This window comes from Pleurodeles waltl, chromosome 6 (assembly GCF_031143425.1).
Source record: "Pleurodeles waltl isolate 20211129_DDA chromosome 6, aPleWal1.hap1.20221129, whole genome shotgun sequence".
NCBI classification, from domain to species: Eukaryota; Metazoa; Chordata; class Amphibia; order Caudata; family Salamandridae; genus Pleurodeles; species Pleurodeles waltl.
This window is the reverse complement of record NC_090445.1, coordinates 820,777,188-820,802,524: the sequence shown is the minus strand read 5'-3', so window position 1 is coordinate 820,802,524 and position 25,337 is coordinate 820,777,188. Positions and strand designations below refer to the sequence as shown.

At 42.8% G+C, this 25,337-nt stretch overlaps 1 protein-coding gene across 9 annotated transcripts in view; it reads right to left on the bottom strand.

Annotated features, from left to right (window-relative positions):
* STN1 (STN1 subunit of CST complex) overlaps positions 1 to 25,337 on the bottom strand; it is a 426,801-nt gene that overhangs the window by 141,136 nt on the left and 260,328 nt on the right. For all 9 annotated transcript variants that reach the window (XM_069239456.1, XM_069239461.1, XM_069239459.1 and 6 more), the window contains one exon: positions 2,472 to 2,645. In XM_069239456.1, coding sequence (XP_069095557.1) covers positions 2,472 to 2,645 — 174 coding nt within the window. The remainder of the gene's footprint in view (positions 1 to 2,471; positions 2,646 to 25,337) is intronic.

Genomic DNA, 25,337 nt, shown 5'->3' with positions numbered 1-25,337 from the left:
TTACTTCCGGACATGGTCAGAATATGAATGGAGTTATCCTGTGATGAATGTACTTGGAGTGGAAGCCACATAAGTATATGACCACTGTCAGGGCCTATGTAGTGTGTGACATTCCTACTGTCTGGCTGTTCACCCTCTGCCTGGGAAGCAGCAGGTAGGCCGGGCGTTGATGGTGTGCTCTACTTCAGGGTTTTTCGTGGCACTAAAGGGATTTCAGTAACCACTCGTTTTCAAGGTTTGGGCCTCGACTTCAAGGAGCTTCTGAGTGCCAAACAGCCTCCAGTAAGCGGTGTTGATTGTGGAGGCTTCGTTGAGGGTGGACCTTTATCTATGGCATGATACTTTTGGCCCCGTTCCTTTGTGTGTAGCCAGGACTCAGTTCGAGGTAGGACCCCTGAGGGTGGATCCTCACTAGGTTGTGAGGCCATGGGGATGTGTCTTACCCTCTGCATCATTGTTAGAAACCAGAGGTGTAATCTTAGGCCTGGGTGAAGGTTTCCTGAAGTGCCTAGAGTTTCTTTTGAGAGTTACAGTCATGTAAGGAAATGTTTGCTGGGCTCTGCAAGGCTTCAGGGATACCAGAGGGGCCTACCTTGTCTTTGTCGGAGTGTATTCTTTCAACATACCTTGCAACTGCATGGAAAGTGAATTTGTAGAGTCTTTGTACTGCACAGTGGAGAAACATGCCCAGCTCATGTACGTTTTTAATTAATTTCTTTAATCAAAAGGAGTCACAAGATGAAAACACACTTTTGCTTTGGTCCCTTGATGGGAGGAGTTACAGACTTGATGCTAATCACACAGAAAATTATAGTTGCAGGTAGGTTAAAAAGTGTATTCTTCATTTAACACCCCACCCCCAAAATGAATCTTTTTCATAAAACCCGGCCCATGATCCTACAACGATTCGGTCACAAAGCGTTCTACTGTAATGAAATGCACTCTATATTTTCACCAACAAAGCTCAGGTGTAAAAAGTTTGAATTTGATGCACAGTGGAATACTTCGCTTGAAAACATATCCAAACTTAATGGTGGGAAAAAAACAATGCAAGGTAAAGTTTGTGCCCTATGCATTGTTGGTTTCAGGAGGAAGTAACATGAATCACTTCAAAACAGAAAGAGCATAAAAAAAGGTATGGGAACTATGATGCTGTGTGCAATGGGGATGGGTGAGTAAGTGTGGGGGCAGGGTCAAACGCATGGCTAAAAAAACAAAAGATTCTTTAACTCCGTTAGGTCCTTAACATTCAGGTAACTAGATAGAAGATGACTTTCAGCTTAAATGAAAAACAGATGCAAATTAATGTAATCAATGGTAAATGCATTACTGTACATTATGACACCTCTATTATTCAATGCACAGCAGGATTTTGTTTGTATAAGCAGGAAACCACAGAAGTGAATCCTGGTTGGTGCAGTGGATGGTAGCGGCTTCTGTATGTTTAGGGCTACAAGGTCCCAATCGGGAACAGAGAGTACTCAATATTTGTCATTATTATACACTTGCATTACATACAGTATAAAAAAGGCTGCTACAAAATGCACAAAAAGTGTTTTTAAGATATATAAAAAAAATGCTTCCAAAATGTAGAATTCAGTAACACCCAGACCTTAGACCATGTAACTTACTTTTATAACTGTCTTTTTTAAATCACACACTTTACAGCTCAGCTTGTAACTCCCTTACAATTCCACTCAGAAATAATAAACCTGTGTCATCCGAAGTGACAAGTGATTCAGTCAAATAAGGGCAATACAACTTCCAAGAACCCTTTAGATTTGCAGATTGACCAGTTGTGCACATTTACATTTCTTTAAGGCATGCAGACACCCTGGCAGGAATGCTTGTTTGGTTGTCTGCCCCTTCCTCTGCTTCACAGCACAGGGGACTCCCGGCCTTACAGTTTGGTTGAATGAACCGCCCTGGGAGGGTTGTCTTTTAACAAAAAGTAGGGGAACTGTTTTTATAAATTAAACAATTTATGGGCACGTCTTGCCATGAGATCTATCCCACTTCGACCACAAGTTGTAACATGTTTGACGACTTCGTATCACTTAACAAACCCTGGGTACTTAAAAAACACCCAACATGGGGGGAAAAAGGCCGCAGAAGTGGCCTCGACCCCGTTTGTGTAAGGATTAAATGCAAAGTCCCTAAACATTAAAAAAAAAACTCAACAACACGTAGATAGGAAGCCTTACCAGTTAAGGGATTTAAAAGGCATGTGTACTTTGATTTGTTTACGTGGCTCTTCCACTAATGCAGTTGGTATTTACTCACCACCTCCTGCTGTCCGTTAAAAAGGTCATCACGTCATGGGAGGTGGGTCACTAAGTGGGTCTCCACAAAAGTTCTGGTGTGTATAAAGCTTGAATGATATACAAGGAAACTGAAAACAGTCATGCATGGAAGGCGAACAGTGTGATAATATACGGCACCACATGAAATTACTAGTGGAGATTTCTTACGGTACACAGATGATACAATTTCGCGTTGTTCTCTGAAGACTTTGATAACCCCGCGGACTGAAATTACATCGCCAATTTCAATGTTGGATTTCTGAAATTCCTCATCTTTGAGATTCTTCAACATGCCAGAGAGGTTCAATCCACCAACTGTACTCCGATGGGTACTTGTAGCAGCTGAAAGATGGGGTGATATGTATCAACAAACCGCATTGAGTAATGTAATGGAAATCGGATGAAGGCAGGGCTCGAAAACAAATAAGTCAACATTAGTCCTACATTTAAAAACATCAGATGAATTCTGTGACACTTAAAAACATGCATAAATAGCTTTCATAACATCAAGTCAAATGCATAAACACAGGATGTAACAATGCTTTTCAAGACTCTTACCAGCCAGAAATGATTACTGCATGTGTCAATGAATATAGTACAGATGTGATATTATTTATTAAATATAGTGAATGTTCAATATCATTTCCCAATGGAGTGAGTTTTAGGATTGTCTGCTCTTTTGCTCTGCTTTGCCCAGCAGGCATCTATATCCTCCACTCCAAAATATCTGTTATCTTAAGTTTAATCATTACAAGTTTGGTGCAGACTGGTCAGCTCAGGAGGTCTCTTATTCACAGTTCAATAAGAAATTAGATGACGAATAAAGATACTGTTAGACCTGTCACCTCTAGCCTTCATTAGTGTGAGTTACTCCTCTGAGTACAGAAGTGGAGCACAATAGAAAGGGAAGCTTTTGCTATGGGCTGGGCACCAAAGAAGCTAAGACCCTAGTTGTTTGGGACTCACTTTCGTGTTTAGACAGACCACGGGCCCCTCTGATGGTTAATGCAGGTGAGGGGTGAGAATCCTAAACTGTTGAGGTGGTCACACAACTCTTTAGGGGCCCCCTTCCCTGCAGGCCTTCCTGAAGGGAACCAATCTTCTCAACAGTGGGTTGGGAATCCTTACCATGGGAACTAGTTTGGGGCCCTTTTGAGAACTCCTTATCTTTGTCCCCCCACTCCTTCTTCTGTTGGGGACCCTACCAACCCTTGGCTGAGACTCCCACATTCAACTTATTGTGGACCCTGGTACTGTACTCGTCTAGCGGTCTGCCTCCTGAGCAACCTTGCTGCGGTCAGTAAGCTTGGCGCAACTCTGAAAAACACAGACTGGTCAAGTGCTCCAAAACAGACAAATTGTACAGCCCCTGATAATCTGTTACCTCACTGCCCTTCACCTAACTATCCAGTGCTCTGCAAGAGGAATCCACACACTCAAACCAGATCTGGGAATCAAGTTTCCTGCTCTCCCTCAACTTCCTTCTGTACATCTCTGGTGTTAGGCCATACCTAGTGATAAGGGCACGATTCATTGTAGTACAGGTGAGCTCTCTTGCTGCCCCTAGTGCCATCAAGGCATTGTGAATTAGTTCTGCAAACCTGTCCCCCAATCTGTGAGGGATCCCGTGCATGTGGAGAGCCGCCTCATAGCCCTGAAACCACCTGTGTATGTCATCTTCCTTCATGTACCCCTTCCCTAGATTTTTGGGTATGTGCATCCTTCTCTCAGACTGCACTGATGAAATGCTGCCACCATCTGTGCTGGCTCTGCCTTTAAAGTCCAGCTCCTTTAAGCTCAGCTTGTGAGCCATGATCATTTTCCTTTCTTCTGAGGCAGATTTATTTGCATCCATTCCCAGCTTGTGCCTTTCAAGCTCTAAAGTGTGTTTCCTAGCTTTACGTTTAGTGACACCTCACCTCCCGGTAGCAGTAAGGAATACACGCCGCACCGGCTTCTTCGATGCCTCATCTCCTCAACTCAGTGCAACACCTTTGTTTTCTTGTTTTCCAAGGTACTGTACCTGGGGTCCATGTGACTCTGTGACCAACCCGCACTCTCTCATGAGTGGTGTCGGACTGTTGGGAACAACTCCGTCAAGACGCCATGATAACCTCAGTTGAAGCTATTATGTTTCTAACTGCTATACTAGGATTTAATCTTTGAAAAGGTGTATCTTTTCTTGTGTATGCTGGATTTTTGTTGTTTTTGTCTTGTTTTATGCAGATAAATATTGGCTATTTTTCAAAATTGGTGTGGGGTAGTTTTGTGGTGTTTTCACTGTGGTACTGCGTGTGTACAAATACTATACACATTGATTATTAAGTAACATTTCTCTATTGCTGCTCAGCCATCCACAACATTCACCTTTTAGGTAACAATAGGTAAGATTTTAGGTAAGATAATATTAGCCTCCATGTCTTTCTTGAAAGTATGACATTTACAGCAGGACTATTAGTAGATGTTCCAAAGGATGGAAGCGGTGTCAGTGATCCACTAAAAGTATGCCTTAAAAGATGAAGGCTTTAGCAGTCTTAGCACATTAGGCAGACTGCACTTCAAACGTACCAGTTTATTCTAGTACACTCAGTCCTGGTCGCTATCTCATGGAAACAACCCAAAAGCGGTTAAAAAAGGAAGTCAACAAATGAAAAGATGACCTAAGTGTCTGTGTTCTCTGCTCATAAACCTGAAGGTATTCAATGATCCATCAGGGTGGGTTATCCTGAAAAGTAAAGTGAGAAGAAAATGGATGAAGAGAGAGTTTGGGTATCTCTGGCAAGGAAAACAGTGCCTTCCACAGTAAAGGATATAGCTGTAACATCTAAGATGGACAAATCGTAGACCCTGTAAAAATAAATGAGGAATTGGAGGGCTGTCAGTTTCAAGAAATAAACCTCATTTGGAGGTCAGGTTAACGAGGAAATACCATATTAAAATCCTGAAGGGCGTTGTAATGGAATAGTGGAGGTTAAAGTGGACACATGCACTTTAAAAGGGTGACGGATTAAGGCTGCCCTGCTCTCTTGGAATTTCAAAGGACTCCACCTATCTATGGCCCTGAATAATCAAAGAGGGGCAGTGCTGAAAGGTGGCGTTATTCAGTGGCTGCACCACCGTAGATGCTTTTTTTGAAGCCTGTTGGATAGCAGACTTAATTTGTCAGTCAAGAGAACCTTTGGCGGCAGAGGTTAAAAAGGGCTCAGAAAAAGCAGAAACTGTGACTGCTAGTAGAGTTAACAGGTAAGAAAATAAGCAACACTGCTAATCAAAGCTGTCAGCCATGAGCTGCTACTGGGAAGTAGGCAAGAGTGAGATAAACTACCTTTAAAATACAGATACACTCTAAATGAACATGTTTCCATGCCATCTAGAAGAGAGTAGAGTGTAGACTGACACTTATGGTAGAACCCTCATAATCCAACAATTTTTAAATTTGTTTTCTTGGGTCTTGGAAGAGGAACTGAATGGGTACAGCCAAGTAGCCCAATTGAAATAGTTATAAAGGACAGAAAATGGTTATCAGTATAACCTAAAATAGCTGCTGATGTGAAACAGCATAACAAAATTGGAAGTTATCAAAGGGCGATGGACCCCATTACAATGGTAACGCAAAAGTTCCAAGAGCTTGTAAAAGTTCATTGCCCTTACAAACAAGGAATGTGGGAACAAGAGAATCAAATGAACAAATCTCACCAAACAGGAGACATGATTATGCCTCTCATCTGGACACTGTAAGGATTAATGTCTCGCTAGCAACCAGGCAATGTGTACATAGATCCAACACTGCTCAGGAATAAGAGGTCCAAGAAGCGGGAATGAAGTCAGTACACCAAAAGGCAAAGTGAAAGGTATATGGTGCAATATGGGAGACAAGAAATACACAAAGAACAAAGAAAGTTTGCCCGGAGACGTGGAACTCCAGGGTGACCCTCGTAATGGGGTATTTCAGTCTTTCACAAGACTTACACCTGAATGCTTGACTAAAGTTCAAGTGATCTATTGATGTGGGGCACACAAATCCCCTTATTTAATTAAACAGAGAGGCAAAACTGTTCATCAGGTCCATAGGCAGATCCATGGGTCTGTTGACCAGCAAGAGTAGATTTACAGATATTTTAGCTGTAGTTAGACTTATAGGGTAAGTGGAAAATGCAGACCCAGATCTGGGTACAATCGGTGAATAGTGTACTGTCAATGTTACATAACCAAAGCACCTTGATGCCCTATTGCTAAAGACAGTCACGTGGTTTTCCATTTTGTAAAGTAGGCCATGGCCAATACGTGATGGCTGAATGCTAAACTCTTTCTTCCTTTTGAAGACTTTCCACTAGGAGGCCAAAATAAGCATGGCTTGAGGTATGCCTAATTACAATGCAACCTCAAAGCTCTGCTTCTCTGAACTGTTGTGTTCTTTGCCACAAGATCTGTCTTCATGTTGCACTCCTTCATGCTTAAGTCAGTTCTGCTGCTATGGTTCTAGTGCTTCATGGTTTCTGTACTTCTAGTTCCAGTCCCAGAGACTACAGATTTGTATGCTTCCACTTTGAAATTTTACTCTAGCATGTGCTATCCTCAAAGACAAAACTCTACCTTAAAGTCTCCAGAACAAACAACGTTCAAGGAATCAGAAACTGCCAAAAGTTTTTTGTAGAACTGAATGTAAAACACCAACCTCAAGTTCAACCCAACTAAGAAGTTCCTTGTCTTAGCCCACAGCTGCAATGAAACATAGATTGCAGTCTGGCTATCCAAAATGAACCTTGAAAGTTTCACCCTTTGGCTGGCAGTCAATGCTCAGCACAGAACTCACCTACAAAGAACAAGCAGCATGAAAAACTAAGGGGGTCATTATGATCCCCGGAGGTTCAGCCCACCATGCCGGTGGCGGGTGAAAAGACCGCCACCAGCATGGCGGGCTGAACCGCCATATAAAGGCCCTCGTCCTCCACCTCTGACAGCCTGATGGCGGAGGGAATCATTACCCGACAGGGCAGCGCTGCTGCCCCTCAGATAATGATCCCTACTGCTACCAGCATTTCTCTGGCGGGTTGCCCAAGGAAAGGGAAAGGCTGGCGGAAGGGGTGCTTCAGGGCCTCCTTGGCATGGGCAGTGCAGGGGCCCCTGTGCAGTGCCCCATCGCGCAGGTCACTGCCCGATTTACGGGCAGTGATCTGCATGACAGGTGCAGCTGCACCCGCCACACAGAGGCATTGACAGCGGCTCCATGTGGAGCCGCTGGCAATGTCCCGGCGATGCATTCTGCTGGGCCGGCGGGTGGAAACAATGTTTCCCCCCCGCCAGCCCAGCAGAATGTACATTATGCGGCCGGTGGGGTCCCAGGAGGGCTGGCGGTCAGTTAAATGACCGCCAGCATGAACACAGCGGTTAACACCGCTGTGTTCATAATGAGGGCCTAAGACTGCTTGGTACCAATGTTCTCTCTGAAAAAAGGTTGTAATCCTTCCTTATAGAAACCAACTTTGGAGCAAAAATGCAATCTCTTGTCCTCTCACACATGGATGGAGCCAGCCTTTTGCTAAAAGCCCTTCTAGACCCCACTTTGAAACTCCTCAAAGGCACATTACTTGCTGCAGCATGTCGTATCAAGGGCCTGAAGAAATTCATAAACATCACCATAGCACTGAAGGAATTAGATTGGCTTCACCTTCAGGCCTGCAGAAGCTGTGTCATGTACACGATTATCAGAAAAAATATCTGACAAAACTTACCAAGAAGCTATCAACACTAGGGGAACAACAGAATCGCAACAGCCACAAAATTGCTTGTATGGAGATGTAAAAGTGTAAGAAAAAGTGAACCAGTAGACAGGCTTCTCGGTCTACACTTTCAGTATATGGAACAGCATGCCCATCAAAATTAGAATTCCCGCAACGCTGCAATGATTCAGGAAGAAGTTGAAGACTCACCGTTTAGAGGAACACTATTCCAACCTTCACCACCTTCAATAAAAATGCCATAAGTCCACATTTCTAGAACAGTACAGGCATGTGAGTGTTAGTGTTTTTGATCTGAATGTGCCCTGTAACAAAATCTGCTAACATCAACGTCCAACAAAAAATGCATTACTGGATAAAAAGCGCAGACCTGAGGCCACGGTTGCACCCACTTTCTATTTATAAATATAATAGCTCAAAATTCATACCCTCCCTTACTGAGTGTTATGCGTTAGATGTGAATTATTAATTGAATTATTGGGCTTGGGGACACTTTAGTTTCTATCTCACTCCCCTTGTATATAACCACCACATGTTAGAAGCACCTATCTCTGATTCCCCCCTGCCTTCCAACCTATAGCAACATTGTCTGGGGTTAAATTTCTTCCTCACAGATGAGGTGTAATAGGCATTTTATCTCTTTTCTCTTGCTCCCCCAATGCCACAGCCCCACCTGCACAGTTGAGCAATGAATCCCAGCAGCGTAGTTGAATCGAGATAGATATGTGTCACTGCTAAAAAATCTCCCCCTACGAAGCAACTTCTGCATCTGCTAGATAAAATGGATAGATCTCGCAGAGAGGCGCTTTTCCTCTCTATCGACGCCGAAAAGGCGTTCGATAGGGTTCAATGGCCATATCTCTTCCGGGTCCTGGAGCGCTTCGGTCTGGGCCCGGGCTTCAGATCTTGGATCCAATGCGCCTATCGGTCCCCTAGAGCAGCGGTTCGAGTTAATGGCGTGCTCTCTACGCCGTTTCCGGTCGGGCGTGGGACCAGACAGGGATGTCCGCTTTCCCCTCTCCTGTTTGCGCTATATATGGATCCCCTCGCACAGCGCTTGCGGGACAGCCCCTTGGTTTCTGCTGTGAAATTTGGCGGAGATCACCATCTTATTACTCTATATGCAGACGACGTGATTCTTACCCTTGCGGAGCCAGCGACCTCTTTACCTGCGCTTATGGAGATACTAGTTGAGTTTAGCCAGGTTTCGGGATTTAAAATGAACATTCAGAACTCTCAGGTCCTTAGTCTGCCTTTGAGTTCTGATCACGAGGAGGACTTGAGAGCTCGATATTCCTTTATTTGGTCGTCCTCGCGTCTTTCCTATCTTGGGGTTGAGTTGGCGACGTCTGCCGCAAAAACGGCGAGTCTGAACTACACGAAGCTGGTACGCGATATACAGCGGGACCTGGACTTGTGGGGGAGACATAAGCTGTCTTGGCTGGGTAGGGTGGCTGCGGTCAAGATGACAGTCTTGCAGCGAATACTATACATGTTTCAGGTGCTCCCATTAACCCCACCTCCCCGGACGATTGCCACTCTACAATCGGCGGTCCTAAGATTTATATGGGAGGGTCGCCTGGTGCGTCTACCGCAGCAGGTTTTATATCGCCCCAGTGTCTTCTGAGATATTTCCAGGCAACACAGCTGCGCTTTCTTGTGGAGTGGAGTTGGCCACTCACGGAGAAACACTGGTGCTTTATGGACCAGGCGGTGGCGGGCTCTCATATATGGAAGGAGCCTTGGCTCCGGCACAGGGCTGGAGGTCTTTATTCTTCCCCGATTACCGGAACAACGTTACGCGTATGGGATGCAGTGGCTTGCCGTTTAGGGCTGACTTCTTTTCCGTCCCCGATGACCCCCATAGGCGCGAACCCTGACTTCGAGCCTGGACTCCGTTTGGAAGCCCTGAGACGTTGGTACAAAGGGGGCTGTAGGAGGGTAGGAAGTCTTTTCGATGAGCATGGGGTGTTGTCCTTTGACTAGATGAGAGAGGCTTATGGCCTAGTGGAGGCAGATAGGCTGATGTACTATCAGGTCCGGCACTGGGTTCTCTTGCCGGCGAACAGAGCTTTAATAGATAGGCCACTTACGCCATTTGAGAAATGGCTGTTCTTAAAGAAGGATGATAAGAGAATCATCTCAGAACTTTATCGGCTTCTACAAGGGGAAAACCGCCCGCTTAAGTCAAAGGGTCAGTTGAGATGGGAGAGGGAGCTAGAGAGAGAACTCTCGGATGAGTAATGGGACAGCATATTCTATAGAATACACCACACAGCATATAATGCAGCAGGGACAGAGCCATCATATAAAATCGCTTCATACTGGTACTACACTCCAGCGCGGTTGCATGCATGGGACCACGATAAGTCGGACCTTTGCTGGAGGGGGTGTGGAACTACAGGCACACTTGTGCATTTGCTTTGGCACTGCCCCAAGTTACACCGATATTGGGAAAACATTATAGATGATATTGATGCAGCGTTTCAAGTCAAGATCCCGAGACTCCCATCGTTCATTTTATTGGGGCTGCCCAATCCCCTTACTTTTCCTTTAAGATCTCTAAAAGGGAGGCAGATGGCTCTAGCACTTAATGCGGCATTGCAGCTGCTCCTTGCTCTCTGGGGTACGGACAGGGTCCCGACGCGTATCTCATGGCTCCAGAAGCTGTGGTTTATCTAGCTATGGAGAAACTTACACTAGCCTCTCAGCAGCGGATAGGAGAACTGGGCGAGTTGTGGAAGCCGTTCCTTCGGATTCTTTCCGCATAATTTACTGAATTGACATGCCCGATCTACCTGAGAGTCTTGAGGCTGATTTGAATTCTCGGTTGGAGTGCTGTGGGGGAGGTTGCTGGGGGGGGGGCTGAGCTTGGACGATGCAAGGGGTAGAGGAGTGGAGAGGCAGCAGGATGATATGGTTTTTTGGAGGGAGGTATAGTTGATGTGTTTTTATTAATATGTTTATGTGGTTCTCATCTGTGGGACTGGCATCTTGGAAGACTATTGGGCATTGCCAGTGGACACATGGCTCTGCAACGAGAGGACTGGTTGGGTGATACCTCTGGGTATGGTCTCGGGGTTTATGAGAGGGACCTCTGTATGAAGATACGAAACTTCTACTGTGCTAATGCATTCCATTTTACGTCCCGCGATGAGCTGTGTTTTGTGTGTTTACATTTTTTCTAAAAACGCAATAAACAGATTTGATCCTAAACAATCTCCCCCAGAAACACAAATCTGCTCCCACAAGATGACTGTATGTGTCAAAGCACCCATCAAACCACATGACTGACCTTAAAAGTCTCAGCCATTATAACCTGAACTTCAAACACAACAGTTTTTAACAAAATCAAATGACTACATAGCTTACCCTTACCACATCTATTTGAAAACAGAACAACTATCACTATAACAAGTTATACGTTACTTTCATATGAGCTCTAATGTTATAAACCTCATCCAGTTCTTGGGGGGCACGCGCAGTTCCGGGAACCGCCACCTCTCCAGGGCAAACATATAATTACATTCAAGGGGGCTGCATGGTCCCTTACACCCGCAACTCCTAGGACCACCACCTCCTTGGGGCATATATTGAAACAGAGGAAACTACTGCTCTCACAGAGAGGGAGCTTCATCGTGCCCTAAGGTAACTATAACTTGCAACCCTGCCATGCACAGTTTTCTCATTAATAATTGTTCTGCAAATGTTGAAGTTATAAACAATGTTATACAAGATGTTATTACTGATGTAGTATGTGGGGTAAGTAGGAGTGCATGGTGAGAGAGGTGAGTTATAGTTACTTTAGGGCATGAGTTATAGTTTCTTGAGATTAGTATAACTGTTGAATTTCTATGGTTTTGTTCGTGTAAAATCTGAGCACACACAGAAAAAGGAAGAGGAAGTGAAGCCTAAAACAAAAAAGAAATGCTGCAGTTACGCTGACAAGCGGCTTAGCGTTACCGGTGCACGCAACGGTCCTGGGCTCCCATCAAAAACCCATACACCACTGATTCTGACAATCCAGGGCAAACAAATGCAACGCACCAAATTAGGTATTGTAACCCTTTAATCATGCTCAGTACCCGGTACTGATCTCAAAGTGTGACAATACTTAATTTGGTGTGCTGACTGTGAGAAAGACAGTGGTATGAGGATACATATATGTTGTGTGGTTTGGTATTGTATTTCAGTGTTCCTTAACGACTCACAAAACAAAGTCAAATACAGCACTCCAGGAATTCTTAATTTTCAAAATGTATTGAGACAGGGATGAATTTTGACTTAAGCACAAGCCTTCATCAAACTTGATTAACGTGCCCAATTCTCCTAAGATATACAAATGCCAAGAAAATGAAAATAGAAAATATAATCCCATCTCAATGAAGATTCCATGCTTACATCACAGTTTAAACCACACTTCATCGTGGAAATGATAAAATTGATCTGAGTTATATTTTAAGATTGATACAACTTTCTATTGCAATATTGCAATTAGTTCACATACAAAAAAAAAATTTTTTTTATCTTCAGTGAAACAGAGATGGGACTTGTATCTAATCTTTTTTAAAGCTTAAGGAGTCAGTAATTGCTCCGTCATTCCTCCTTAGTAATAATGAAAAAATCAAAACTAAGACCTGTGAGATATTGTTGAAATAATATATTCTGATCACAATCTTATGTATCATAATAATCATTTTCGAAACATACACCATATATAGAAAGTGCCCACTAAAAAGCTGAATTATATCAGTGATATTTATAGGTACTATACATGGGGAATAGCAGTGAGACGCTAATATGTCAAAAACATTCCAAACCATATTGGCCAATTCCTCTTCCATATATATCCATATTTATAATATAGACATACTTAATAAGTTGCAAGTACCATCTCCTTGATGCATAAAAGATGGCTAAAGAGAATTAAATCGAATTGGGTTTGAAGATAGATCTTTAGCAAACAAAGTTCCTTTGCTTGGTTTGGTGTATATCTTTTCAACACTTTTTGAGAAATTAGTGCTTAAAAAGTGTTGGAAAATGGGTTATTGGTAGGGCAGGTAGGTACCTACACCTAGCAACAAGCCACTAACCTCCACATAGGTACAGTTAGGTCTCAGTAAATTAATCCCAGCTCTACCCTTGGTAGCTTGGCATCGAGCGTCAAGGCTTAACTTAGGAGACAAAGTGTAAAGCATTCAAATATCACAAAACAGTAATTAAATAAAACACAGGAAACAGTTTAAAAATCCAAAACCAATTTATAAAAATAGCTTATATTTTTATCTTTAAAATGACACAAAAACGATTAAAATCGGTTCAGGGGAACCGGAGATATGAATTTTTAAAGTATTATTATTTTCTAGCGCTTAGAAACAAAAAGCGCCAATCGGGTCATCTGGTTGCACCAGGACCGGGGCAAAGTCAAACTTTCAGGCCGACCGCGATGGAGCCCTGCTCGGCTACAAGTCGCGGGAGGCCTCGGTTAAAAAGTTACCTTCTGACTTAGTCTCTTTTTTGATGTTTTTCTTCCCCGGGACGAACCTGCCAGTTGAATCCGACCTCCTGGAGCCCTTGTCCAGATACGCGAAGTCGGTTTCCTCGGTGGTGATTTTTACCTTCGGACTTAGTCGTTTTTTCGAGATGAAAATCCTTCGACCGGGGTAAACCTGGATCTTGATCCGACGTCCATGGAGCCCTTCTCGGATACAATGACTGGAAGGTCCCGGTCAACTTTTTACGTTCGGACTTAGTCTCTTTTTTGGATGTTTTTCTTTACCGGGACGAACCACGAAGTCAGGCCGGGTCGCGGTTGAGGCAAGCCGGCTAGAATTTCTGCGTCGGGTCGGTCACTTTATGGAGCTTTTTTTCAAAAATTCTCTAATCTTTTCCAAACTTCTGGGGCTTCACCCAGATGTTCTTTTAAGGTTCTTTTGGGGTCCACAGCTCACCCCAAGGGTCCAGAAGTTCTGTGATGGTCCTTGGGAAGTGCGGACTTCAACTCCCAGAATGCACCTGGTGCAAACTCCTTTTTGGCCACTGGACAGTGGTCAGCTGGTCGCTTTCTTCAGGAGTTGGTGCAGGGGACTCTGGTTTAGCAATTTTTCACCTGTAGCAAACAGGGAGTCCCTCCTTGAACCAGTTGAAGCCAGGCAAAGTCCTTCTTGTGGTGAAGCCCAAGTGTGCAGCTGGTGCAGTCCTTCTGAGTGCAGGGTCCAGGTGCAGGCCAGGGGTCCAGCAGGGCAGTCCTTCTTCTTCTTTAGTTCCTTTCTTGTTGAATTCTGGAGGGGATCTGAGGCGTGGGTGCAGGTCTGCCAGTTTTATCCTTGCTCCTGGGTGAAAAGCAGGGGGGCCCTGGTTCTCCAATCAGGGACAGGGTCGTCCCCCTGTGATGACCACTTCCTGGGAAGTGTGGCAAAAATCCATCCCAGAAGGCAACAGTCTCTAAAAATCCAAAATGGATGAATCTGATTTTTGGAGGAGAGATCTGGCTGAGCCCACCCACTGGTGTGGCTAAAAATCATAAACACACCCCTCTCCTGCCCTCTCCTAATCTAATCAAGGGGGCACCTAGCTGTCTGGGGTTGCAGGATGTGGGGGTGTTGTTGGGTGCTCCAGATGTCCTTCTCTGCCTTTGAAGACCAGTTTGGCAGCCCTCCCCCTTCCTGCCTCACCATCTGCTGAGGGGAGATTCTCTCCCCCAAGCACATTCCTTTGTGTGAAGCCAGGCCACTTCACACCTCATTAAAGTAGCCTGGCAGAAGCTGGTGCAGGCTGGCCAATCAGAGCACAGCAGCAAAAACAACGCAGAGCTGAAATTGGCAACTTTTTAGGTAAAGTCTAAACTTTTTACCTGAACTAGTTATATTAAATCCAACAACTGGAAGTTGTGGGATTTATTATAACAATCAATTTGATACCAAATTCTTGGTATGTAACATTTAAGGAGACTTTAAAATTTAAAATAAAGTCTGCCCATTCTAGCCTATGAAGGCCATTTACTTCAATGAGGGAAAAACGAATTTGGCTGTTTTGACCTCACCAGGGCTTATAAATCTATTTTTATAAAGTCCCTGCTTATAGTTACATGGCACCCAGCCCTAGGGGCACATAGGGCACACCTTAGGGGTGACTTATATGTAAAAATAAGGTAGTTTAAGACTTTGGAAGTACCTTTAATTCCAAAGTCGAATTTGCATATAACTTTAATTTAAAAGCAGCCAGCAAGGCAGGCTTGCTTTTAAAATGACACTGGGCACCTCAGCAATGCACCTAGGTGTGCACCACCTATGCTGTGGTCCCTAAACCTACATGCCCTACCATATACTAGGGACTTATAGGTAGGTTAACTTAGCCAATTATAATTAGCCTAATTTGCATATCCATTTTACACAGAGCACTGGCCCTGGGACTGGTAAGCAGTACCCAGGGCACAGCCAAGAGTCAGTAACCACCAGTACCTATCCAGAAAGAGTGGGGGTGATCAGGCAAAAAAAAAGGACTTTCCTACAAAAAGTGTCTCAGATTTGGCTTGAAGAAGTTATATTTCAGGGGTATCTGGACCATTAATTCATCTGCAAACAGAACAATTGCACATTGAATTAAAAAAATAATTCCACACCACTGAGTATGGACGCTTTTTCTCCTGTTGTGCATTAATGGTTTGGAAATCTGATAGCAAATACACAAATCTGCTGAGCTCTGACTGGCTAGCTGAATTAGAAGCTAGGTGTTAAGCATACTGGGAGTTGAATGCCAGTACAAACCACAGTTGCCCACGACCAATGACTATGTGAAGCAGTAGTTAGTAGCAAGGTTACTTTGAACAGGGTCAGCCCCGTTGCAAGGCCCTGCAGCTAACCCCAACTGCAACCTGATGAAACCCATGCAGAATAGTGGGTATGCTGCAGCACGATACAGATATATTAGCATTCTCTACCAAACCTACCACACCCAGGAAATATATCCATACAACAAGTCACATTTAATATAAAGTGATGTACAGCATCCTAATGTTCTGATTAATTACTGTTACTCTTCATTACATTACTCTATCTCATCCGAGTTTTCACTGGTGATGTGTAATCCATACACCTTCAAAGAAAGGCACCTAAATGCTCTAGTTTGCTGTTTTCTTAAACTCCTTTCCCAGAAGGGGAGTCATAGAATGGTACATCCCTCAAGTAGATCCTGGGAATTAAAAGAAGATAAATCAAGTCCATTGTTCCTTGAGCATTTGGGAGGACTTGCAGGATTGGGAAGAGGAAAAGTAGTATTCCATTTAATGAAGAGTACTGGTATGCAAACAGGGCATTACTACTTTGTCCCATTTCTTCAACTCAGTCTTTATCTAGTGACATCAAGCAGCAACAAGGTCACGGGCAAAGTTTTGATCCAAAAAAGTAATCAAGTGCAAGAGAAAAAATGCATATAAGGATAGCTATGTTACACAGCTATAGAACTCTGCAAGCTGCATTGAAATTGAAACAACAAAAGCAATATCTGGCAAACATCCCAGGTAAATCCCAGATGGCAGCATGGCAGTCATCGAGGAGAAATTATTCTCTGCTTCAACCCTAGAAGCTGCAATTTCCCTTGTGGAAGGGCCATGGATGCAGCAAGGTGAAGACATTCCAGACTAATCACATGACAGGGAGATGGTGGAGTGTATCCATCTGGTAAGAAAAGCAACAGGAGGTTTATGACCATGGTGATTCAATCGAAGGCGACTAGAAGAGAGTTAGACACCCAAAATAAGAGATCCTATCTAGGTAAATCAGCACTGACCTTCCTATAAATAGGGATGGAGGAGCTATCTCATCTTCTAAATAAAGACATAGGTACAATAAGATCTTCTAGTATAGATACAAATCGGAAAGGATTTTAGGAACAAAATCCAGAGAGAGATGAAGAATAAAACTACCTAGAGATGAGGAGTGGAACACAAAAGCACAAAGTTCCTTAAGTCTGAGAGCTGACTTGCTAGCAGCTAAAAAGATGGATTCATCCAAGGTGTTTTGGAAGTCTTCTTCTAAGGGGTTAAAGGTGGCATGTAGTAGAGTCCACAGGACAAAGGAAAGATCCCATGCAGGGACATGAGATAAATCCTAAGGTAAGGTAGCTCAAAGCGTCAAAGCAGATGGAGAGCAAAAGAGATGCCCTCCAACCCAAATGCCTGTTGAGAGCTTAGGGAAGTGGCTTCTAAACCTAAATTAAAACCATTCTGTAGGAACCTAACAATCTCAAATGATTACAGGCGAGAGAGGCCACATTCTGAGTAGAACACCAATAAGAAAAATAATTGATTGTAAAACCATAGAGTGGAAGGTCTGTTAGACTTTTGAACGGAAGTGTCACCAATGGAGGAACATCTTATTCATGGAAGCTCTGCCATTTAGACCCAAGGCAGTCCAGTGTAGCCATAAAACAGAAGACCGAGGCAGATTTGCCACCTGAGTGGGGACGGAACAAATGGTAGAACTCACTCTAAGCCCATGGACAGTTGTTGAAAACCATGGAACTAAGATTTTAACTTCTACAATAACAAAATTTGTCTTGAGTTACTGGGATTAGAGTCTTGACATCCTCAGATGATAGATGCAATGAAGAAGGACTTCAAAAAACTGAGGTACTACAAAGCTGTTGTAACTATGCTTCCCTACACATGCAGCCAGTGATGAGACTGTGTTGTCCAGGTTTATTTAGCATGTGATTTTGAAGCTTCTGTATCAAAAAAGGAGGAAGACACACCCTTCTAAAAGAAGGAAGGTCTCCCATGAACTTGAGAAGCTGATTTAGTTGTGTGAGAGCCTTTTTGAGATTTAGAAGCACTCCCTAACATTGCAAATGCCCCATATGATCTTTGAAGACTCACCAAGCTGAAAGAAAGGCATGAACTAACAGGTCCTTAAGGGACCCTGAAACATGAATCCTCTTTCAATGTAAGATGGCCTCCAAGGGACAGATTTTAAAGAAGAAACTAAGACTGCCTCCCAAAAGGATGACTGCCTGAGGAGTTAGGTGTGTTTTGTGTTCAAAGAGGAAGGTGTATCATTCCACAAACATCTATGCACCAGTAGAAGGAGGAAGGAAAGCCATCAAAAAAGAATATGGGATTTGAGGACCAAAACAACCAGTAAATGTGCTGACCAAAATTCCATTTTAAGGCCTATATTTACAAACATTTTACACCAGGTTGCGTCACAAAACTCGTTTTGCGCCAGAACGTACCCTAAAAGTAACATAAAGCAGCGCAAAGCACTCTTTGCACATATGGCATTTTCCTGATCCCTCCCTGTCACGGAGCACAGCATTTCTCGATGCTGGACTGCGCTGCCTGACTATTTGGTAAATCTGGGCCAACAACTTTGGTTTCTGCGCAGCATTCCACCAAAGCTTAGTAAATCTGCCCCTAAGTATTGGCACTGTGTGAAATAAGAGTTTTAACCAATGTAGGCAAGACTTAATAAAATAATCCAAAGGTTATCATGAAACTATAACCAGCAGTTACTAAGCATCAGCATTTGTTGTGTACGCTATTTTATGATGTGACAAAAATAAAGCGAAACAATTAACTTACGCTTGATACATTTATTTTCAGAAATACACTACAAAGAAACAAAAAAAATTAATGAACATAAAACACGGAAAAAACAATAAAAGAGAGCTACCTGTCAAAAATTATGAAGAAATAAATGGATTTTCAAAATGAAATACAGCTGTGATTTATGGTTATAGAAGAGCTCCTATTTTTAAAAAAAAGTTTATTTCAAGCACTACTGACAACCATTCTATAAGATATTTGTGAGCTTTTTCCACTTGCTGGAAACTTTGCTATGTTACTTTTGAATACGAATATGTTCACATAAGTCAATATATTTATTTTTTCCAATTCAAAAATGTCTGTATTACATACAGACAAGTTTATTTTTGTCAGAAATCTATCAAAAATTAAATATGTTTTGGAGTAGATCAAATCGGCGTTTTGCTGCTGTCAGTTTAGGGACAATGGGCCAGATGTATCAAAAAAACAAATTGCATTTCTTAAATAGCAAGTTTTAAGAAATCGCTTTTTAAGAAATGCAAAATGGTATGTCTGAATTTTGCAATTCGCAAATGCTATTACCGAATCGCAAATACAGAATCTGACCCCATTTGCACCTATTGGCCTGTTGCGAATGTTTTTTCCTTTTCCCAAATTGAAAATTCCAGTTAGGAATTCGCAATTTAGGAAATGCAAATCCCTGGGTGCTGGGGGCCTAAGGCCCCCTCTGCTGCACCCCAAAAATATTTTTACGGACATGTGAAGCACACACATGCCTTAGGGGCATGTGTGCGCTACATGTCAATTTTAAAAATGCATTTATAATGCATTTTTAAAATTTGCACATGGTTACCACCAAACTTTAGTTTGTGGTAAGGGCATTTCCTAAATGCCCAATTCGCATTTAGGAAATGCTTGATACATGTGCTTTGGAAATCGCAAATAGGAATTCTCTATTTGCGATTTCCTATTTAGAGAATCGCAATTTGCAAGAGTTCTTCTCTGTTTAAGGTTGTGAATCAGGCCCCAGGAGTGAGTGAATTACAATTTAATTCAAAACAGAGGTCCAAAATACGCTATAAACAAAAGCTGTTGTATAGTATACTCAAGGAGGAATTTATTTTGAAAATTCAGCCATGTTAAAAAATAAAAGTATAGCTGGTGCATGTTTTACTCAGGATGGTTTTCCCTCTAGTTTTCCATGAAGTCCATAAATGATGCCCTAGGTCCTAATTAGGAATAGTATGATAACTTTCAATGTGTGCCTTCCATTCATGACACATATCAGAATTATGAGTTTTGCCATTTTTATCGCACCTGGCTGCGGTTAAAAACGACACCCCTAAACACATTTCTGCAGGTAAAACCTGCCAATATTTTACAAGGTGCGAATGCCCGTTTGCGAATGCAAAATGCCATTTCAGAATGTATGAAATACATTCTGAACGCAATTTTAAGGAATCGCTAAAATAGCGATTCCTTAAAATTGCGACCCTGTTTGGAGAGTCGCAAATTGCGACTCTCTAAATTAGAAATCGCAAATAAGGATTCCATATTTGCGATTTCTTAGCACATGTATGAAGCAATTCCTAAATGCAATTTTGGCATTTAGGAATCGCTAATTACCACCAAGTTGAACTTGGTGGTAACCATGTGCAAAATTTAAAAATGCATTTAAAATGCATTTTTAAATTGTACATGTAAAGCACACATGCCCTTTTGGCATGTGTGCACCTTACATGTCCCCCAAAAATATTTTGGGGTGCAGCAGAGGGGGCCTTAGGCCCCCAGCACCCTGGGGTTTAGCATTTCCAAAATTGCGATTTCTGGTTCAGAAATTGCAATTTTGGAAATGCAAAAAAATTGCAGATATGGGCTAACAGGCCCATAGCTGCGAATGGGGCTGGTATCGCAATTTGCGATTCGGTAATAGCATTTGCGATTTTTAAGAAATCGCTATTACCGATTCGCAAATGTGATACATGGCACTTTGCGAGTCGGAAATAGTGATTTCTTAAAAATCGCTATTTCCGAATCGCAAAGGGCCGTGATGATACATCATTTTTTAAGGTAGGATTTAATCCAGTTGAGAGCACTCCCTTCTATGTCGGCTTCGTGGTCTTTGAATTAGGGTGTCATGGTCAACAGTATCAAAGGCAGCAGAGAGGTCCAAGAGAAGTAGTGCTGCAACTCCATTGCAGTTGACTGTGTTTTTAAGATCATCCCAGATTGCTGAGTGCTGATTCAGTGCCTCTTCCTGGGCGGAATACAGTTTGGTAATCTGAAAGAATGGAATTGTCTCCAATGAACTGTGACATCTAGGCGAATGCTGCTCTTTCTACCAGTTTGTCCATGAAAGGTCCATTTGTGATTGGTCTGTAGTTGTTGGGGGTCCTGCGGGTATAGGTTTCTTTTCTTTAATAATGGACGTATGTATGCCTTTTTCAGGTCTTCAGGAAAAGTTCCTGTAGTTAAAGAGTTATTGATGATTCTTCTTACAGGTGTGGCAGCGGAAGTAGATAACAGAATGTTCTTGAAGATGTGTGGTAGACAAGGGTCAAAAGGGAAACCGGAAGGCCTGCTTGCTTTAGCCAAATCCATGAATTCAACTTGGAATATTTGTTTGAAGGAGTGCAGAGGCTGGGTTGGTTTATTCTTGGAGGGGATTTTAGGAAAGGGTTTGGTGCTGATGGTTTTTTTCTGTTTTAAATAGGAGTCTAATGTGTCTGCCTTAGTTGCGTAATGAGTTGCCAGTTTGTTTGTGAAATCTTGAGTAGTGGGATGACTTCCTTCCATGCATTTAGGTTTTTGAAATTCATTGAGAATTTCATCAAATTATTTGGTTGCAGATTTAGCATTTTGAATTCTGTCCGAATAGTACCTTTTTTTTTTTTTAGCTTTTTTGATTGGTGATTTCTATATTCTGTTAAGTTTATGTAGCTGAATTTTGTCTTGAATGTTGTTTGTTTTGAGCCAGGTCTGTTGCAACCTTCTGATTTGTTGCTGTATCTTTTTAAGTTCTGTGTTTCTCCAAGATGTTGGTTTTCTTTTGCCCTGTTTAGTTTTTCTGAGTGGTATTAGGATATCGAAAGCTTCCTGTAGCCACTCAAAGTTTTGGAACAGAATTAATTGTATCTAGATCTGTGTTGGCTGTTAGTTGTGTTTCTAAGTCTTCAACATTGAGTTTGCTCCACGGTGGATAGATGCATATATGTAAGATGCTTTGGGGTGTGTTGATTTGTCGTGTTTTATGTTGGAAAGTTATCAAATAGTGGTCTAACCATGTGATTGGCATGATGCCATGAAAGGTAACTAGTTCAGGCTTTGAAAAAATTACATCTAGGATGTGTCCGAGATATGTGTGGGATTGTGTACAATCTGTTGTAGGTTCAATGTGACTAGGCCAGTGGTGATAGCTTTTGGATGGGGCATATCAAGTTTTCAAACCAAATGTTTAAGTTCCCAAGAATGCATTGGCTTGAGTATAATGTTATAAGGTGAGACTGTATCTAGAAAAACGTCTGTGAATGTTGAGTTGTTAGGTAGAGGTCTGTAAAGGAAGAAAAAGTTACAGGAGGAAGTTGGTGTAGGGTTGCATCTGCTGAGGAGGGCCTCACAACCTTGTATGGAAATGTCTGTTTTACTGAGATGTATTGCTTTTTTTAATATGATAGCTAGTCAACCTCCTCTCTTGCCTATACGGTTCTGTGTGATGGTTTGCTAGCCCGGAGGAACAGCTTCATGCAACACAGAGTCCATGTCATCTCCCAACCATGATTCTGTAACGAATAGTAGGTCAGGTTGTGTGTCCGTGAGCAGGTCGTAGATGTGGTGTTTGTTTTTTTAGAGTGATCGAGCATTTATGAGCAGGCAGTTTAGAATATGTGTGCCTGTGGTGGTGTTGTTTTGTTTTGGAGAAGGGTGAGCAGTATACTTTGAGCTTGTAGCCAGTATGAAGTTAGTTGTGATAACTGTGTGAGGGTCACAATAGTCCTGTTTTTCAATATAGTGTTCCTCTTCCAGCAGGCTTAGGAGGCATTTTGTTGGGTCTGTGTGTTGGTGGTGGACTTGGTGGCTGAGAGAGACATGAAGAGTGTACTTTAATTTGCAGAGTAGCCTTATTATGTAATAGACAAGGGGATGCGAAGATGTTAAGAGTGGCATGTTGTTTATTTTGATGGCGTCTGTTTAGTGTGGACGGAGTATGGGTTAGTGGTGGTGGAGGAGAATGTGGATCATAATGTAAGGCTCTAAATTGTGCAACAGATGAGAGGCGGGTGAATTAAAACATTACATTATGATTATGCAGCCAGGCGCCAGCCAGGCCACCTGAAGGGCTCAGCTGAGATGCGTTAGCTGGCTGTTACATTCATTGTGGCGGCTGCATTCAGCAAACAACCATTATGTCTATTTGCTGAGAGTAGACACAGGAACTTAAGTCACTCATGAGGCGGGACACGGTGCGAGCTGGCAGCAGTTATGTGTTTGATTTTTTTAGCATGGGCGGCAGCCACTGCTTGCACCGTTGCCAGTGCTGAATTGGTGCCTCATCATTCCGCTGCTGTGCAACAGGACCAGGTCAGTGACAAGAGGTCACACAGACTGTCATCGCAGACAGGGTGCCGCATGGCCTGCTCAGGTATTAATAGTTCTTGAAACTTTACAGCCTGACAGACACTGAGCCTGAGGCTCTGCTCACTGCTCTCCTCAGGCTGGAACCGAAATGGGCTGGGCCTCACTGACTATTGATTTATTTACTGATTTAAAGCCTCAACTAAACTTGAAAATGTAATTTAATTTCCAGCCCTGACTGAGTCCAGCATTTTGTCTTGCCCCCAAGAGTAGCTATTTTAATAGCCACAATTTCATGGGCCAATTAGAGGCTGCTCTGCCGTGAGGTGCTTCAGAAGACAAACAACAAGAAGCTGTACAGAGTGACCCTGCATCGATGGAGGGAATCCCAGTCTTGGGCCCACCAGGCAGACTGCCCCTCAGGCCTGACATTATTTCGGCAACCCGGGGGAGGCCCCGGCCAGATGATATTGTGTCCCAGAATGCCATTAATTGTGCAAAAAAATCTCACAGCTGTATAATGCGTTCTGTGATGAACCATGCCATCACACTATGCAACAAGTAATTTGTGTGACAGACTGCAGGGTGGACTGTTATGTGGAGAGATCATTAAAGCATTGTTTCACGGTCAAAGTTATTCGTTATCAAATATAGGCCACAGACTTTCAAAATGTTGCAATGGTATGTGTTCACCAAACAAGCCATAGAGAGTATGTTACTTTATGTTGGCTGTTTAATAAGATGGCATGACATGTGCATAACATTACTGGAGAGGCAATGTACTACCTCTTATAGAAAATGGTTCTTATTAGTCATTTTACCTATAGAGTAAAAGAACTATGGTCATATTTACGATGTTGCTTAATTGAGCATTATTTGTTTACATGTTCTGCCGCAGGGGTACTTCTTCGAATGTAAATAAATCCTGCCCACCCACATGAATTTCGACATTGAGATGTTCACTATGCCAGGGTCTTTGTGATATCCCGCCACCCACATCACTTTTTTTCCTGTACAAGATGGACATGGGCTTATATTTGCTATGATGCCACTGATTAATTGCGGAAATATGTTGGTGCCCTCCCATAAGCACTTTAATCATGAACGTTCCATCTCACTCCTTTGTACAGACGGGAGTAATATGTCAACTCTGCATGATTACACAATTAGAACTGCTTCTTTCACTCATGATCAAGCGTTGCTCAAAGTGTCACACGCGCAATGAAATGTCACACACTGACACTGAAATAACGGAAATGTCACATAATACCTATACAGAAAATTTGGTAGCTATGCAATATGTTAACATTTATAGTGAACATACAAACATGAAGCAGCATGTAACATACAGACCAAACACACAGTATCTCAAATTAAAAGCGACAAAACATGCTCACACAAGTGACAATAGTCAGAGGTCTGCTTTTTGACCTAGATGTAACACACAGTCACTAGGCTTCATAAGGCAGGGGGTGTGGATGATCCTAAATTCATCACTAAGGAGTCAGAAATTTTAGTAGATAAATAATTTTGATCCTCCGGTTCCTGTAAACCCCAAAACATCAATGTCCCCTACTTACTTCATCAAGGGACATAGTCCGCCATTCACACCTACTTGGTTCCCCACACACCTTGAATGTTAGCACCCTGGGGGCCCAGCGGCTCTTAAATGCAGATATCACAACTAGGAGAAGACGTCAATAGACCAGCGATTTGTTCGTGTGTCATCTGGAGGTTGGGCGGCTGGGAATTGCAGTGTTTAGACCCAGCGAACCTCATATTTAGAACGTAAAGGTCCAGTGAGCTAGAAAAATTTCTCACCGCAACACTCTCCAACCCCTGCTCGTTGTGGGTACGAGGTCTGCGCGTAATTCTATGTCAGGACCGGAGGCTCAGATTATGCTTCTCTTTCCATGCTTTATTTTAACAGCAGCCAATGAAAATCATGGAAAGTAAAAACTACATGACCCAACATAGGTCATACCACGTGATAAACCATAGAGGAGGCAGCCTATAAAGTGTTGCATCACACCAAGCTACTCCTCTTTCTTTGCTGCTTCGCAGCCAGATAAGTGTGATTTTCTTTCCTATTGTTATTTATAACGTGTTGGGAGCGGGCTTTTCCCCTCCTCATAAGCGCCCATTGGAGCGCTTTTTATACGTGGAGTGGGAGCAAGGAAG